The sequence below is a fragment of the Chenopodium album genome, chromosome 20, assembly GCF_948465745.1.
Source record: "Chenopodium album chromosome 20, dcCheAlbu1.1, whole genome shotgun sequence".
NCBI lineage: Eukaryota > Viridiplantae > Streptophyta > Magnoliopsida > Caryophyllales > Amaranthaceae > Chenopodium > Chenopodium album.
Window position 1 is genome coordinate 40,207,318 of NC_137853.1, and position 12,972 is coordinate 40,220,289.

The following is a 12,972-nucleotide window of genomic DNA, read 5'->3' on the forward strand; positions in this document are numbered from 1 at the left end:
GAGCCATGTAATCAAAGCCATACGGCCACGACAATGTACTTTTGACAAAATTAATGAAAAGTCAGGCATTGTTGAACTATTTGCTGTTTTACTTATATTTATTTGCATATTATGATTTGTGATTAAAGGCCGAATGAAATGATTTACTAAGTTGCTTCCAATATAGCAACACGGCTTATCAGTCTTACTGAGTGGCCGAAGTAAAAAGGGAGCAAGATTGCTCCCAATATAGCAATTCGACCACACAAAAAAAAAAAAAAAAAAAAAAAAAAAAAAAAAACTGATTCAATTCAGAGAACAATGTGTCCGCACCAATTCAAGGCGGACGGTTGAGGCAAGGTATTCTGAACTTATTTAAAAAGCAAGTGTCCTTTACAAATAGGGCAAGGGTATACCTAGGCGTTTAGCCCGGCCGAGTCAGGAATCTCTAAGTTGAGATAATACTTGGGATTTCTAGGGTACGTCCGAGCGATAGATTCAACGGACTACTCGTACAAAGATAGCTGAACGGCCAATTAAATTGATTCGGTGCTTCACCTAGTCCAAGGGCAATCATTACTATGATTTGATTAACTTGCTAGTCGTCATACCCTTTAAGGCATAAAAACTACCAAGTTAATCAAACATCTTAGAGTATGGACTAGGCGAACACCGAATAAAGGGGCATACCCCTAGGAGCGTACGAAAAAGCATAATATTGAGACTTACGAAAAACATTCAAAAAGCACAACATTGCAAAAAATTGCTAAGTATGAAACAGAATTAAAAGAACCGCTCAACGGGCGGATAAAATTTCCATTAAACTGACCGCGCAAAAGGCGGCCGAAATGTTTACAAAACCGCTCAAATAGGCGGCCTCAAAATAAGAACAAAAAAAAAAGAGAGAGTACAGAATAAGCTAAGCTAAGTAAATCTGAAAAAAGAAGAAAAAGCTGGGTAGCTGAGCAGACGGTTGCTGGAGGACCTAAGCTCTACTTAGCCGTATCATCCTTGGCAGGCTCCTCCGCAACTTTGGCATCTTCGGCCGGAGCGGCATCACCGTCCGCCCCCTCCTCCTCATCCTCTCCCTCCCCCTCGTCCTCTCCGGACTCGGGAGAAGTAACTACCAGCTCTGGAGGAGGCTGGCCGGCCTTCTTCGCCTCTTCCCTGAGGCAGACATAGTTCAGCCGCTTCTTAAAGCGTTCTTCATAGTATGCGGCCTCACCATCATCCACCATCAGCTCGAAGGCATCGAAGAAGTATGCCCTAAGCCTGTCTTCGGCATTCTGCTCAATGCGGACGATTTCCTCCGCGCTGGGCGGCCGAGCAGCTTTTAGCTGCTCAGCATAGTCCGAAACGGACTTCCTCGAGGCCTCAACCTCGGCCTTCAGCGCGTCCGCTTCGTCCAAAGCAGACTTAAGGTTGGCTTGGGCCAACTTCAGCTCACTCTTCAACGCTTCAGACGCCTCGAAGCCCAGCCTCCATTTCTCTTTCTCCAGGACGGCCTCGTCCCTCTCAACCCGCATAGCCTCCCTGGCCAAGGACTCCTCTTCGAGTGCCTTGCCAAGTTTGACCAGGTCTTCAGTTTGCCGCGCCGCCTTGTCGGCCAGCGCGGTTATTTGGGTCTCAAAATGCACCCTTTGGACGACGACCGTCCCCGTCACAGCATCCTCGGCCTTCCTGATTTCGAGCCAAGCCTGCTTCAGCCGCTCGTTCTCTTTATCCTTCCATTCAAGGAAGGCATTCAGGCGGAGGAAGAGCTGCGGATAGAAGAAGGAAACTTAGTCAAATATAGAAAAATTTTCTAAGTGTTAGAAAGAAAAAGTATAGAGAAAAGGAGACGTACCTCAGCAGTACAGTTGAGCATAGGGCCGAGGAAGCCCTCATTGATTCCCCGCAGCTTATCACGCTGCGCTTGGGGAACCGCGCAAACCATGGCCTCGCGCATGGCCTTCCTGTCCGCGCCAGTCAGCGACTGACCGGGCAGCCTCATTTGCAACTCCTCTGAGATGTCTGCAGACGACCGTACAAGAAAAGTTAGCTAAAATTTACAAGTACAAGTAAATCATATGGTACAAGAATAAAGAAGAAAGGCTAACCAGTGGAGTATCTTGGAGGAGAAAGATTGATGGGAGGGGGCGGCAAAGAGGCGTCCCCCTCGTTGTCTAAACGGCCAGCGGTGTCACTGACCGACTGACTGGCATTTAGCCAATCAGATTTTTTAACTAACTCGACAGGCGGAGTCGAGATGGAGCCGGTCATTTTTTCCGGGGATGACTTACCCCCATCGTCCAGTGGGACGGACGAATCGTGGACCTGATCAGCAATAGGTTCCACGGGCTTGGAGACCCCGCTTTGTGTCAGCCGGGGCTGTTCTTCTTGAGACTGCGTTGTAGCAGTCTGCGACTTTGCCTTGGTCGCGGATTTTGAACGCGTCCTGGTTGCAACCGTCTTCCTCCTTTTAGATGCGTTCGCATCAGGAGTGGACGAAGTCGGCTGCTTCCTCCTTGCCTTCCGAGTAGAGGAAGACTGTAAAAACACAAGCAAAGTTAGAAAAATTACACAAGGGAGAAAGCATGTCAGTGTCCGTGTGAATTGGGGAAGGAGCTCCCTTCTAACATGTATGAACGGACGAAATGCGTCCGTGCAAACTCGGGAAGCAGGCTCCTCCCAATATAGCAGAACGGACAATGAGGAAAGAAAAACTCAAAAGATAAACTAAGTGTTTACCTCCTTGAGTTGCTCGTACATCTTGAAACGAGCCTTGTATCGAGCAAGGTCCACCTCGGACATCGCCACCTCTCCCTTCTGAGCCGGGTCAAGCATAGCGTACGCCTCCGCTGCAAAGAGAAAAAAAAAAAAGCAAAGTGTTAGAATATTTTTCTAAAAAATCTACGTGCGTACAAAAAGTTTATATATCTAAGTGTCCACCTTGGGGCATGTTCTGGTACAGGCCGTACGCAGACATGAAGGTAGTGTCCCTAAGCCAATTGGCAAGACGAACCCAATGGCGAGGGACATGTTCGGTTTTGTTACCCCGCTTGACTCGGTTGACCATGAAATATTCAAGTTGGTGCTCGTGGCTTGGATGGATGGGCGGCTTGTCAGGTTTATGGTCCCCGCGTCCGAGCTGAATGGGATCCGGACGGCACTTGTTCATGCGGAGGTTGAACTCCGCATCTTGGGTTTTGATGTGGTAGAATCGGTGCTTCCAGTCCCTCCATTTGCTGACACAGTCGACCACAACCATGTAATCCCTGGTCGCGCTCAAGACGAGCCAACCATCCGTATCCTTCTCCAGCCGAGTAAGTGAGTGCATCTCACAGAAGACCGCAAAGTCTGGCGTGAAACCCTTGCAGATGCACGTCACCAAATACCCAAAAATATTTAACCAACTGTTTGGCGTAAATTGGAAAAGGCCAATGTCATATTCGTCCAGAACTGTCCGGACGAATGGATGAAGAGGGAAGCGAAGGCCTACATCCAAAGCGGCCCTGTAAACGCAAAACGCCCGTTTGTGTGGCTTCTCATCATCCCACGTAGCCACAGCAATGGCTTTCCTGGGGACTTGTATTTCGAATCCCTCCCCCAAATGGAGGGACCCCTTGTACTCCTCAAAATCCTTTTTCAAGAACTTCAGGGCCGTCTCTCCAACCGTACAGGCGTACGGGTCCCTGAAGTTGTCAATATTGGCGACGTTTTCTTCGGCCGTCTCACCCACGGCCTCTTTCTCAACTTCTTCTTCTTCCACTTGGTGAGAAGGGGCACTCCCAAACTCTGAAGACAGCACCCTGTCCAAGTCTGCTGCCTCGGCCGAGCTTCGACCTCTTGAGCTATGTACGCCCATGGAAGAAGGAACGCCCTCCTCAACTAATGGATGCTTGCCTTTGTCTTTGGCAGCGTCCGCCTGATTTCCCGAAGGAGGGGCGTTGCGAATAGGCAGGTCGGACGGTTCCCTAATTGAGATTCATGTCATGGGTCTGTCCGCCCCGCCCAGTTGAAGTAGAGGTTGAGAGGAAGAGGGGACGGACGAACCATCAGCGTCCGCCCCAAGATCGGTAGGATAGTCTTTGCAGGCTACCAGTTCGGCCCCATCCATGACTGAACTGGCAAATTGAGGGAACCTAAGTCCCGGAGCAAGAGTGGACGAGGCGCCTTGAGCTTGTTGGCGTTCCTCGAAAGAAGAAGTGACCTCCACGGCCAAGTGATGAGAGCCAGTGGAGGCGGTCGTTGTTTGGGTGGTGGAGGTAGTCTCCACCTCCATGGTACTTGGGTTATTAGGGTCATAAGGGACCCTAGGGTGAACCAGACTACCGTCTGGGTTCCTGGCCGCATGAAGATCGCGCGTACGCATTGTTCTTGTCATTGCCTGAGGGGACAGAGAAGAATAAGTGGGGGTGAGTATGTACGCACCAGACATAGACTCACTCCAAGGAGGAGACAACTCTTCTCCATCCACTCTAGACTCCTCAGTCCCAGGCGAACGACCGGCCTCATAAGGAGAGTCGGACGAAGCCGAGTATGGATCCAGAATTGAAATAAAAGAAAAAAATACAAGAAAAGAAAGAAGTGTAGACGGCCTACCTTTGTACGTTCTAAAAACTTCGAAAGTGTTCTTGGTGTTGTTGAAGATTGACCGGAAAACTCAAAAAATGCCCGGACAACTCAAACTCACGGCGGCGCTCTTGAAGATTAGAAGGAAAATCACTTTCTCTCACTAGACTGCTCTGACTTCTCTCTAGAATTCACAATTGGGTAAAGTGTGAAAATGAGAATTCATTTCCCATATTTATAGAATGAACTCATGGGGGCAAAATGGTAAAACCACCTTTCCCGCCTAAACATTCAAACGGTAATTTTTTTGAAGAAATTACTCGAAGAAAGAGACAGAATGACGTTAGGGTTCTGTTAACTTGTGAAAAAATCAGACGGACAATTGACGGCACGTCAAAGTGAGTTGAAGTGAGTTAAGTCACAAATTCAAGAGATTTACACCTTCAACACTTAGTCTCCAGAACTTAAAAATATCTAAGAGGAAAATGCGTCCGCCTAGTTCCCAGACGTTTAGTCCAAAGGGGAAAGATCAGACGTACGCAGCATGATGAAAGAACCATAGAGTACGCCTGAAATCAAGGAAGCCCAATCCATTTCAAAAATATGTGGACGCTCTGAGTAGTTAGGAGATAAGCTCCTCCCAGAGTATCAGAACGTCCAGACCAAAATAGGAGGACGTCTAGTCCCACTGCTGAGGCCGCTCTGGGTGGCTAGGAGATAAGCTCCTCCCAGAGTACGAGAGCGTCCAGACTAAAAAGCAAGGATGTTCATTTTAAACGTTGTGGACGCCCTGGGTAGTTAGGAGATAAGCTCCTCCCAGAGTATAAAGACGTTCAGTCCAAAGTATGTGGACGTCCAAATGAACCTGGAGAGAAGCTCCTCCCAGAGTATGAGGACGTCCAGTCCAAAGTATGTGGACGTCCAAATGAACCAGGGGTTAAGCCTCTCTCAGAGTACGAGAACGTCCAGTACAAAGTATGGACGTCCAAATGAACAAGAAGACAAGCTCACTCCAGACTACGAGGACGTCCAGAACAAAATATACGGACGTCCAGGTAGCAAAGAGAGCTTTGAGTCCAAAGTATATGGACGTCCAGGGCAGATGGGAGGTAAACCCAACCCAGAGTACCAGGACGTCCAGAATGCAAGATCAGAGGAGGCGACTAGTAAGTGTACAAGCCACCCCCTCTGAGGGGCAAATGTTTAGGGTAAAAATACCCCAGGTACGTGGCCCAATCTCATAGTGACACGTGGCCCAATAAGAAGGCGACACGTGGCCCTATGAGAGTGTGACACGTGTCCACCTGACAGGGTGACACATGTCAGCTATCTTTAAATACGCAATACATCAGAAAGAGAAAAAGGCCCTGATTACATCAGACCCAAATCCCGAGAAACCCTTGAAAGCCGTAAAACGGCGCCCCCCATGACACGTGGCGACCCCTGATTGCGCAGCCAATCACGTCACGACATTCTAGGGTACAAACCCTAGAGGGGCACATGTTCCCACCCCTATAAATACCCCAATCATTTATGATGGGAGGTGTGGATTGTGACATAACAAAAACATAGAGCATTAAAGAGCTCCAACTTCTCTCTACTTTCTCTCTCTCTAGCTTTTCCGATTTCCGATCTCTAACTTGATCGTCGGAGGCGAATATTCCGATAAACGGAATATTCGTTGTTTTGCAGGTGTTCGAGTCTCATTGTCAGTAGAGCGTGACCAGTATCCGAGGAGATCACAAAAAACCCCGAAACAATCACAATCATCAAGAATTTCTGTTATCATGGTCTTGTTGCCAAATTTCAACCTTATTTGGTTATTGGCATATTTGTAAGATGTATCTAGAGGCATAAGCTCTAGCTGAGCAATTGAATAAACCTTTCCTTGTTTCAAGATCTCTTTATATTTATCAATGTCAGCATTAAATAATGTGATTTGAACTTCGTTCCCCTAGAAATTGAAAATGAGAAACATGAGTGTGAAATAAATGAATAAATCGAAAAAAAAAGTAAGTACTAAGTAAAAATATAGTTCAAACCTCTGAGTCGATGAATACCATACTCCATGAACGATGGACATAATTTGTACCTCTAGCTGTACTTTGTTCAGTGACCATCCATAATAAACGCACTCTCATATTCACATTCAATGTCGTAAGGGTAATACAATGACATGGTGTGTATCTCATGTTCATTTCCTGCTTTTTAACATTATTGAAGTGGCATGGGCATAAAAAATAATTCACTCTCATATAATAATCAGTACTGATCCAACCTCGCACATGTATAAAGGTAAAACAAATAGTATAGATAATGAAATAAATCTTTAATAAAGTAAAATGGTAGCATTAACATGACAAAAAAATCTAATAGCTTTTTTAAAAAAATCTAATAGCTCATATATATTTTTTTTTAAAAAAAAAGCATAGCTCTGAAATAACACTAAAACAAACATTGCTAATAGTTACTAAGTAAATGTTATAACAAAACTACATACATATCTAATTTACACTGTTTAATACTTCTTTATACACAATATTTTTAGTCAAACTGTAAGAAACATCCTTCTTATTTTGTACTAAGATTTTTAGCCCGGAAGGAGATGTAACTCGTGACATTGCAACATATAACTGGCCATGACTAAACACGGGCCTAGGGAGAAAAATGCCAACTTTGCTCAACGTCTGTCCTTGGCTTTTATTTATTGTCATGGCAAAGGCTAGTTTTAATGGAAATTGCCTTCTTTTAAGAGGGAGATCTATCTTCTTGTTGGAGGGTGTTAAATCAATTCGCGGAATTAGAACTGATTCTGTAGCTCTTGGACCTGTGATCACCTGTGCCTCAATCACTCTATAGCCCAATTTCTTGATTATAAGGCGTGTTCCATTGCACAACCTTATGGATTGGTTCATATTTCTTATCAATATTACCGGGGCACCAACTTTTAACTCTAAGCAATGATTAGGAAGACCTAACAAATTTAATGAGTTTAATAATTCCATAGGCTCCATGTTATCAAGGATCCCACCATCTTCTGTATGACCCAAAGTGTCCGAACTATAGTATCTCTGCACGTTTCCTGGTAACATTGATAAAATTTTCGAATTTAGCTCATCTACATCATTGTTTGTTGGTGCTAGAATTCCGCGATCCTTGAGGTACTCCCAATCCGTGTAATTTGAAGGCAAGTTGGGGAAGACAAAGTTAATGAGATTTTGCAAACCATGTTCATCATTGGTTATCAAAAAATCATGTGGTATTTCAATCCAATTTGGTTCACCTTCCTCTGTAATGGACACTCCTGCTATTACTCCTTCTCCAACTTTTATTATCCAATCAGAAAATTCTCGAATTTGTTCAAGGGTATCAGAGGGAACGTCACTTCGACATAAACGCATGTTTATCTTTAGGCACATAACTTGGCAGTCTCTCCAAAAGGACGCTCGATACAAGGTAGCTGCAACAATAGATTCTCGTCCTTCATCTGGCACCACAGGAAGTATCTGTCTAAAGTCTCCACCAAGAACAACCAATTTACCTCCGAAAACTCCATTGTCATTACAAATATCCTTGAAATGTCGATCTACAGCCTCAAATGCTAATCGATGGGTCATTGGAGCCTCATCCCATATAATTAATGATGCTTCACGGATCAAATCAGCACGGGTTGAGTCTTTTTTGAAGTTACAAACGAAATGTTGATCAGGATCAAAAGGAATCTTGAAAGTCGAATGTGCGGTTTTACCCCCAGGCAATAACAAAGCAGCAATTCCCGATGAAGCCACAGAGAGCACGATCTTTCTTTCAGATCTGAATTTCGCAATCAGAGTGTTCCACAGGTATGTCTTTCCAGTCCCACCACTGCCGTAGACAAAAAATAGGCCACCTACATCTCGAGAATGAGCATCCAGTATTGCAGCATATACTCTATATTGATCCGTGTTTCACCCTCTAACTAAGGTATCAAATCTGTTGGCTTCATCATGTGTGTCATACTCAAGTTCATCTCTTATCAACTGATTTAAGGCATTGCGTGCTAACTCCGAAGAAGGTTGTGGCATGTCAGGGAAATCTGCCAATGACCTTCCAAGTTTATTCAGTATATGCTCAATCTCTTGCAATCCTTGATTCTGCATCTCTTCGGGAGTTAATCGTAAGTTAGGGTTTCTAGTTTGACGTTGCATCATTCTCTCGAGGTCATCGGTAAGTTCACCCCAATGTTGTACCCACAACTGTTTCGGATCACTTACTTCAGAAAACATCAATATGGAGCAAAACATGTTTCTCAACTGTGAACCCGATGCCCAGTTAGAGGCTTCTGACAGAGTTTCATGCCACTCATTATCGTCGTCAAGCAACCCTAAGGCATGACACGCAGATCTAAAGGTAGGGTGGATGACACCATCAACAGTTCGGATATCTTCAAAAGATTCCGCTCCACAAACCTTAGTTAAAAGCATCCGTAAGTAATATCGTTCCCCAGAATTCGGATGAACAAAAGGCAATCTACCAATGCAAGGTCTTTCTTGCCGTTGTGCCCACCTTTTTGTAGAACGATGCCATGTGAATCCCATAGGAAAATTTTGGTAAGTGTATTGTTTTGCTTCTGGAAAATCCTTGTTAGCTTGAAACCACATAGTTAACATGGTTTGTTGCAATCTCGGTCGTTCAAGGACTGTTTGCAGATCATCATTATCATTGAAAACTACAAATTGTTCACCAGGTAGATGAAACTGAAGCAGTTCCGTTGAAGGATATTGATGTTGCAAATCAAACTCAAATATTCTCCAGCATGCTTCAATGGCCGACACATATCGACAATCTAAGTATTGTTTTATCTCATCCACTCTATTTCCTTGCCGTGCCTCTTGATCACGTCGTGTGGTTGAGTTGTTTTCAATGACAACTGTTGCTCGATCTTGACCTTTAGTAACATACTTGTATAGATACTTTACCACACTTCTCGCAGCAACACGCTCAACATTTATGTGTGCATTGTACTTAACACATAGATCTCTGTTATATGGTACCACCCAGCGATTATCTACCTCCCTTCCATTAACAATGATGGGCTCTCTATTTTGTCTACGTCTATACTGCACAAAGCCATTATCATCAAACGTGGTTTCAGCACAAAATTTCTTCGGAAAATGCTTTGAACACTTTCCATCGATTAAACATGGCCCACATGGTCCATGGAGCATGTTCTTGGTAACTGTTTCAAATGCCAAAGGATCTGTATCCTTGTCAGGGATTTCCGCAAAAATAATTACATCGATATCCTCTGGACACTTAGGCTTATCTTCTGGAGCCAATGTTATGAGAATATGCGCATGTGGAAGTCCACGCTTTTGAAATTCAATGACATAAAAATCTGAAACATGAAATATGTCCCATGTTAATTAATTAGATATGTCCAAAAATATAGTATGATTGTATAATTAATTAACACAACTCACCAGCAATGACTTTTCCAAACTTCTTGTTATCCTTCAAATCGCGAAGCATTTGTTTCAATTTGATCTTGAAAACACGTGCTACAATGTCTGGTCTATCTTCAGTGCGACGACTTCCACGTGTAGATATCTCATTAATCTCAGTCCAGTTTGGATTGCAAGTGAAAGTTATAAATAAATCAGGCGGACCCAAAACGCGAACAATTGCCGTAGCATCTTGGTAATGATGGGCCATATTACGGGGGGCTTCGTGTGAAGGATGATGGTAATATGAATAATCGACCTACATCAGTAGCATTGACATCTCCAGCCCTGATTGCATCTTGGAGTCCACTGTATAAATCAGAGCGAAGCCTGCCTTGATTTCTCCTTATCCATGATAATCGATATTGTTCCATTGCAGCGTATGCATCAACATCAAATTGTTGCAATAAGCGGCCAGAATCTATCAAGGTGTCACCCTCTTCTTCCCTATCATGTATCCTAAATGCATAGAATTGTCGCATTGTCACAGTAGTTCGACTGGTACTTGTACTTGAGGCCTTAGGTATCCCAACTCTCCCTCCATCGGTACCATATGGGAACAGCAGTGGGTATTGTAAAGGCATATAACTTGGATGAGTTTCATCAATCCTTTGTAACCCACCATCTACTTTTTGCAATATGATATCTCGATTACCTATGTCTTCAGTCCCATCACCCACCATCAATGAAGCCACTTCACTTGCGGTTGGTTGGATGTATTGTCTACCTTCTCTTGCGCGAATTAGCTTTATTCTCAAATCTTGATGCTCCCCTTGATCGCGCAACATACTGCCAGCATTTCTGAAGACTGCAACATATGGATTTATATCGTCAAGCATCGTTTGTAGTCCTTGTAAAATTCTTGGATCTAAGGAAGAAGCCTCTGTGCCCCCCATGTATTGTAGCCGGTTGGATGTTTCGTTATCAGTGTCATAAATGTACAACTGTGCAAACTTTGGTCCAGTCCCAGGCTCAGGGAGTAAAGTTCCAATTCTATGGTAATTACTACCACTTATACGATAGACATAGGGGCCTCTACCATCATTAACTGTGTTATCAATCCGACCGCCCATAGAGGTGAAAGCTAACATAGAATTGAAAGCTCTAATATTGTTTCGAAATTGTTGATATGGCAAAATTGACATCAAATATGGCGGTGTCAAAGGTAAAAGCGGCAATTTAACTTGCCCACTTTGACAACAATGATAGAACCTTGGGTGTGTTTTACTACTACCCTTTACCCTTTCTTCTATCCACATAAGGGCCTTGCAATTAGGACACACAACTGTTCTAGGTCCAAACTCCCAATGTCTATCAAACTCAGATTGATGAGTCAATTCTGCATACAAATGATTTATTCAAATGATTATCAACTAACAATGTTGATATCAATAATGTGTATGATTAAGTGGCTTGGCAAGGTGGTTACCTCTACCATGGTGATATTGATGTGTAGATCGACGTAATTTCAGCATTAATAATCGTAAATATCGTGCTTCTTTCTCTAATAAGTAACGACGTCGCTTGAAAATAGGGTCTTCATGGTTTGCAGTGCGTTTGAATAGTAACCTTCGCCTAGTAGCTAATCTAGCATGTTTGTGTTGCAAATTCTCTCTGAATCGATAATTACTTGTACTCATGTCATTCTAATCATTAGTTATACAATAACCAAGAAGTAAATGTATTAGAACCGATATTAGAACTTCAATTGATATAATGAAGTTGTGAAAATGTAGTTTTCTGTGGTAAAATTGACATGTTTTATATTTGTCTAATTGGTGACTTATATTTATATTTGGTTTTCAAATGAAAAAAAATCTAATCTTGCCACCTATAAAATTATAAATAGATTTATATTTGGTTTTTCTTAGTGATAAAACAATGTATAAAAACTATTAACATAAATCTTAAACTATAAGGTTAATATAAATATTATGTATATATGTGTATGATGCAGTGTAACAACAAATTAATAGCATGTCGCTCTATTGCAGATAAAAGTCTCAATTTACGTAAATATATACATGCTCATTCATACTACCAAAAGTAAAAGAAAGTAATGTTTACATACCTGTAGGGTGTAGTAATTTAAAATGAAAGCGAAAAGCAGTGAACAAAGTGATTTATGTACTGTAAAAAAAATAGAGCAATAAAAAAAAATTAATGAACCACCTCCAGCTACAAATCCATTTTCATTTCATTAAAAATAAACAATTTAATGAACCATCTCTAACCGCAACTCAATTTTCATTATAATAATTAAAAAAAAAAAAAAAAAAAAGGGAATGCAACCTATTATCGAAATTTATCTATTAGTATAGTTTTTAATAGGAACGCATGCTTACTTTTTAGGTATCATTGTATGACTATGTGGATTAATCGGATGACTAAGTGTCAAAATGATTAACTTTAAGAATAATTAATCTACATATGGTATAGACTTTGTTTCCCTTTTGAATTAAGGTTTAAGAAATAGTGTATGTGTGGGATCTGCTAATGAAAGTGGAGTTGAATGATGATGACTTAACTTATTATGTTATTATTTATTTTTTTTGCTATTTTTTTTTTTAATTTGAAAGTATAATTAGTGAATTTGAAATTATAAGTAGTGAGTTTTAGATAAGTTTAATTTGATAGATTAGTAATTGGTAAGTGAGTATTGCTTGTTTGGCATCATTTTTGGTTTTCAGTTTCCTGTTTTTTTGAAAACTAAAAACAAAAAACAGGAAACAAGAAAAAGGTGTTTCCACTTTTTTTTTGTCAGTTTTCAAAATTATCATAATTTTAATAAGTCTAAATATTTTTTGATCCATTATGTGACATATATAATGTACTTTTAAAAAACAAAAAACCAAAAAACAGAAAACCACAGCGATGCCAAACAGACCCTAACAGTTACCTTTAAAATGAATCTTTTTTAAATTGATACTAAGTTAACAAAAACTAAAGAAAAAAA

General features: G+C 41.9%; 2 protein-coding genes across 2 annotated transcripts; both read right to left on the reverse strand.

The window, feature by feature from the left end:
* Positions 1–7,037: 7,037 nt before the first annotated feature.
* Positions 7,038–10,227, reverse strand: LOC145597235 (uncharacterized). Its single transcript, XM_081653383.1, has 3 exons — positions 9,996–10,227; positions 8,485–9,910; positions 7,038–8,397 (listed from the first exon to the last, which is right to left on the reverse strand). Exons 1-3 carry the CDS (start codon positions 10,225–10,227, stop codon positions 7,038–7,040), a joined length of 3,018 nt encoding a protein of 1,005 aa, XP_081509509.1.
* Position 10,228: 1 nt separating this feature from the next.
* LOC145597236 (uncharacterized) lies at positions 10,229–11,491 on the reverse strand. Its single transcript, XM_081653384.1, has 2 exons — positions 11,446–11,491; positions 10,229–11,355 (listed from the first exon to the last, which is right to left on the reverse strand). The coding sequence occupies exons 1-2, from the start codon at positions 11,489–11,491 to the stop codon at positions 10,229–10,231; spliced, it is 1,173 nt and encodes a 390-aa protein (XP_081509510.1).
* Positions 11,492–12,972: the final 1,481 nt, after the last annotated feature.